The sequence below is a fragment of the Pyxicephalus adspersus genome, chromosome Z (assembly GCF_032062135.1).
Source record: "Pyxicephalus adspersus chromosome Z, UCB_Pads_2.0, whole genome shotgun sequence".
Classification (NCBI taxonomy): domain Eukaryota; kingdom Metazoa; phylum Chordata; class Amphibia; order Anura; family Pyxicephalidae; genus Pyxicephalus; species Pyxicephalus adspersus.
In genome coordinates, this window is record NC_092871.1 from 20,623,246 (window position 1) to 20,629,147 (window position 5,902).

Genomic DNA, 5,902 nt, shown 5'->3' on the forward strand with positions numbered 1-5,902 from the left:
TTGTCTCAGAAAATTAACAGCTGCTATAGATGACTTTCTACTTTTCTTTCATTCAATTCCACATATTGGGAAAAATGTGTTTTTAGAACCAGTTCCCATGTGAACAATAGCACTATTGTTTAAATGAAAAATTACAAATGTTACACAGGACCAGATGGATTACCAGGGCGGCACTTTCTGATTATTCAAGAACAGCTACCTATTAGTGGTTTATCACCAATGTCTGAACACTGCATACTCCAAAAAGAATAGGGGAGTCATTGGCATAACCTAACCATACCTAAGGACAAAGAATTGACTTTGGTTTTGTAATACACCAGTGACTTTGCAATTATCCTGAGCATTTCTTCATTGTGAATAGGTTTATGTATAGGCCGTGCTGTTATTTCACATTCAGTAGTCAGTTTTCTTGTGCATTTTTTCGAATTGCTGCATAATACAGAAAGCTCTGTGCCATTAAGTCAAATGAGATCTGGTGGTGTAATGTCAGACTTCAGGCCTGTGATAGGAAAATGGTGAGGCCTTTAGTAAAGGAACATAAAAGAATGTGGCACGCATGTGTGGTCTTGACCAGGATATTCCTCAAGCAAAGTCCCCAGGGTTTACATGCCATGAAATGATAATCTAACACACAAAAATTAAAGTCTTTTTGCATGATTTAAAAACTTGTGCTCAGGGACTGCGTTGGGTTTGGATGGGGTCACGCGTGCTCCAGAATCTGCTCCTCGTTGTTGACCTCTAATCCATTCTTCTTCAGGAGCGTCTGTTTCTGAAGCCCCTTTAACTTGAATAGAAGGTCTTGAATAAATTCCTGTAAAAAGCAAAATAAAAATCATTTAGGAATACATCAAATGTAGCAATATAACTGGAACATTTGGAAATACTTTGGAATAGTAAATACCTAAATTAGCAGCAGTTTAGGGCTTGTTCAGACAAGCAGTTCAGCTCCTAGTGGCTGGCACCTTTCTAGCCACACCAACCACTATGTTGGTTCCTAATAAACCAAATATTGAACATTTTACAGCTGGTGGCAGTGGGCGTCATAGCTGCATTCATACTCAATTAGCAGGCACAGTTCATTGGGTTTCATGTCCATGTAAGGCCTCTCAGTAAAAGAGTGCAATACATGGACTAGTACAGCTGTTGTCAACCAGTGGTCCACAACAAAATTTTGGTGGTCCGCAGAAAAATTACCCTTACCATTACCATTACACATACACGTACCCTCACACAATTCCATTCCCTGGCACACTCACCTACATTCCGCTTATCCATTTATTCATTAACTTCTCCATTTCTCTCCACCTTCTCCTGACCCAGCTGATCATGTCCCCCGTATGGACACAAATTTTGTTGTGTCCACAGCCCTCCACTACTGTCCCCCCCAGGAAGCAGGTCTGAGCCTGTGATGGGAGAGTGGAGAGGTTCTGGCATCATGACATCACTCTGGGGGAAGTTTCTTCCCCTTTTAGTGACACATGGCTCCCCCGCGCATGAACGGTCCGGATTTCGGACCAGGCGCATGTGCACTCACTTCTACTACACGCTGCCAGATTTAAAATTATAAATTTAGTGGTCTGAAAGGTTGGCGACCACTGGGCTAGTATTTTTAGGAGAGGTCAACAATGACCAGCTATATATTTCTCCCATCATAGGTTTCTTTTAAATGTAATTTTGTTAAAGGACTTTATCTAGCTGCAGAACACACAACAGTCAGCTTGCTTGTAAACAAGTGGACAAACCACAACTATTCAGAAAATGCTGTCTGGTTAGGTCAAAAGGTAAAAAAAAAGAAAAAAAAGAGAAGAATTTATTTTTGTATCTATACCTAGAAAAGGCTGCTCACTTCCCCATATTGGCCAACGTCACAAATTGAAGAGATTCTACAGAAATCTATAAAAAGTTACTTGGGGAAGGTCACAGATCTGTGATGCTGGCACAAGAATGACACCGCAATGAGTCACAGCTGTAAACCATCATAATGTTCATGTAAAATGACATCAGTGTTGGCTAATCAATTTATTAGTTTATAAGGACTGGGTAGACTTGAAGAACTGTGAAGAACTTCTAATAATAAAAAATTTCCTCTGAACAAAAATTTCAAAACAAATGGGATGCCTTTAAATGGGAAAATTCCCTTTACCCAAAGTGCAGAGTGCCAGTAAATCAGATTTCTGAAACATGGTCCTGCAACATTCTCTGCAGTCCAAAAAATGGGGATTTTCCAACAAAGAAAAAGCTCTGGTTGAGGATACTTCCTTTCTGCACGATGTAAAGACTGAGAGTTTCTTATCACTAGAAAATTCCTTTACTAAGTATCTTGATCTCTGTGCTTTACCATAATATACATATCACGGGCCTCTATAAAAGCAGTGAATCTGACATTCACAGGAACATTCTCTGGTGGAGAATCTTCAAGGTCCATGTATTTCAATAGAAGAGAATGATTATCCACCAGGGAATGTTTTGTTGAATATCAGATTTACTACTTAATAAATAGAGCCCCATTGTGTTTATGCAAGATTGAAATATGTAAATCGCATTTAAATGTTCCTCTGTAATATGCCAATTAAAATAAACCAAGAACCTTAGTTTTTATGTTTTGTTATGTTATGTTTTATCATTTTTAATCCTATAATATAGACTTCACTATCAAGTAATAAAATTAAATTAAATAAATAAATATTGTACAGGAATTGGTTTTGGATAGACAGTATATTTCCCCCATTTTCGGCTTACGATCCCCTTTAGAGAGGTGGCAAGGTACTGGGAAAGGAGCCCAGGGTTAGTATGGCAACCCAGGGTTGCATGTTGGATAGAGACTTTTCCAGAGTTCCAGGTTTTAGAAATAATGCTACGAGGGGCCCTCCATGCTCATCCTTGCTCATTCTACCGGGGCAGAGTCTTTTACAACCCCCCCACCAACATATGTCAATACAAACTTCTAAGCTTCACTCCAGAGACCTTTATTGTGCATCCTTGCGTGGCGACACAGCTTGTACATAGTCCAGCTTTGGGAATGTATCCGCTCAGCATGCTTGCACTTTGCCCTATTTTGTTTTATGGATGGGGCCATACTAATATAGATGGCGGTGTCCATCATAAGTATGATTCCATGCATAAAAATTAATTGAAGGGCACATGGTGCACAGTATATGTTCATTATGACCAAGACTATTTACAAGCAAAGGCACTGCAGTGTCTGACAGCATTGGACATTGAAGATCTCTGCTGCAGGATTGCTGGGTAAAATAAGGATGGGGGTACGTTTTGCTGTAAATGACAGTTTTACCAAAAAAAAAAGGTTGTCTTTTAAAACACTTTAGTTGTATTAACTATGTATGTGTATACTTTAGTATAATTTCACGGCTGAACTGAACTCCAAAAAAAAAAAAACTGTGCCCAAAAAAGGCATGCAGAAAGCAAAATAAACTGCAAGCAGTCAATCTTTATCCCATTTACAGCTTACCATGATTTCTGCACCATGTCTCAGCAGCACAATAGGCAAATCAGCAGTCAAATACTTACTTACTTACACAGCAGATCTACAGCTATAAGGTTGTAGGTACAGGGGTGCCTAGGCAAGCCCACATACTGGCAGGGCACTGCAGTTTTCAGGGTAATGCTTAGGTACCACGTCTAAAATCTTTTTGCATTTGGATACAATGACCCTGATTTCATAAAGCTCTCCAAGGCTGGAGAGGATACATTTTCACCAATGAACCTAGAATGGATCTGGTTCAGGACTCAAAACCTTGCTAGCAAATAACTTTGAAGAAATCCATTCCAGGTTTGATGGATCATCCAGCTTAAGTGATGAAAGTGTATCCTCCCCAACTTTGGAGAGCTTTAACAAATCAGGCCTAATGAATTTAGAGGTTTGCAGGTCCATATGTAGACATCCAGACCTATATGTGGCATTGTGTCGAACCTGATGATAACTTATCAGTCCCCAAGCATTTCACTGTGGGATAGAGGCACAGTCAAACTGTGGGGAAACTTGTGATACACATTGTTGCAAATCCAAAAAATGGCAGCAGCTAGCAGATTTTTTTTGTCTTCTCTTGTCAGGATTAACTCTCCAACCTTTTTACTGGAAACAAGCAGAGTGCTCGGAGTACCATACAGCTGTTCAGTACTTTTCAGGGAGTTACAATATGCCCTAGCTAAAAAGTTCTTGAGTAGGCCCAAATTGTGCTTACTCAAGCTCTTACTTAGGAAACATTTGTAATGGGATCCTAAGGAGAGGCAGTATGACCCCGAAGAGCCAATTTACCTTTTCCTGAGGGATGAAATGACCTGAGTAGATATCACCACATATATATTTCACAGACAAATATGAAAACCTCAGCCTGGAATTTTACATAGGCTGGTTATAAACACTGTGCTGCCTGAGTAACTGCACCTTGTACTTCTTCACAGCAACCTATGGAAAACCTTCACTTCCTTAGTCACGCCATAGAATTTATTTAGGTAGAACAAACGGTTGTTGCACAGTTCTTCATAACAATCAAGTTCCATTATTGATTGATTTAGATCTTTCTGAACAGTGTGTTCTATTCTCTAATAAAGGAAACTGCAAAGGTTTTATCGAGAACAGCGTTTCTCAACCAGGGTTTGTCCAAAAGTTGCAAGGGTTTCCTTAAACAATGAGCAATTTCCAACTCTCAGGTCAGTTTAACTGACACCAATGATCGTTTTGGCTATCTATAATGGTGACATTCTATCCACTGGTCAGCAATATAAGAGGCATTCTTCCTACTGACTACTGCACTAATGTACTTTGAGCTGTGGATATAGTAATTATAGCAGGGGTTCCCTAAAGACCTAAACGTTAAAGAGAAACTAAACTAAAAAGTCCCCCAAAAAAAAATTAAACTTCAATCCCGCAGGGCAGTCCGATCCATCCGAAGGGTTTCATTCATTGGGTCCCGTGTCGTGCCGGCACCCAGGCACCAGATCGGGTGAAGTAGGATGAAAAAAAACAACTTGCCGATCTCACTGCGCATGAGTGAGATCGGCAAATTTTTCTCTTTGTGCAACAAAGGCTCCTTTTGCGCATGCCCAAGATGCTCAGGCATGAGCACACATAAGCCTCCCGGAATGCGTGACGTTTTGCGATCCCATTCACTCAATTAGTAGGCAGTGCTGCACCCTTTTTTTATAAAAACAGAATTTTTACCTTACATCAAAGGGTTGTCTACCCTTTTATGTAACGTGAAATTTCTGAGTTTAGGTACACTTTAAGTTGTGTTTTTTAAATGTTTGCTGTATTTACATAAAACATAGATATGAGGGTTTTCACTCTGTGGGCTCTTTGTGTTGCACTACAGCCTCTTTACATAACCACTAGAGATGCAAAATAAATAGCATTTACTTTGTGTACGGACTTGAAATTGAGCCATTTAAACTCAGTAGCTGCAGAGTTAATCAGTGCAAATTGCATGCTATCTGTATACAAAAGTCACATTTTCTGCAGCTCATTTAGCATTTCTAATAACTACCTTGGAAAGCACATTGCTTTGGAAACAGCAGAGAAAATCACATAGCAGATCCAATGTTTGGCATACATTAGCAGCTATGTTGTGCAAGGCCTGCTTGGTTGTATAGAAACCATCTAGATCAGGGGTGAGCAAACTTTTTGACTCAGGGGCCACAATATGTTCTAAAATTTGACAGAAGGGCCGGGCCAGGATCAGATGGATGGAGCACCAAGACGGGTGTCACTGAACGTGACGTCATGATGACATAACCCCGCTCACTCTCCCATTTTTTCCGACTATCTCTTCCTATATACCGTATTTTTCGGACCATAAGACGCACTTTTTTTCCTCCTAAAGTGGGGGGAAAATCAGGGTGCGTCTTATGGTCCGAATGCAGAGGTACAGGGGCATATTTTTTT

General features: G+C 40.1%; 1 protein-coding gene across 2 annotated transcripts in view; it reads right to left on the reverse strand.

Annotated features, from left to right (window-relative positions):
• Positions 1 to 5,902, reverse strand: part of PPP1R14A (protein phosphatase 1 regulatory inhibitor subunit 14A) — a gene marked incomplete in the record, with an annotated part of 30,028 nt that overhangs the window by 1,610 nt on the left and 22,516 nt on the right. For both annotated transcript variants that reach the window (XM_072430344.1, XM_072430343.1), the window contains 1 exon segment: positions 1 to 811. In XM_072430344.1, the coding sequence (XP_072286445.1) occupies positions 701 to 811 (111 nt within the window).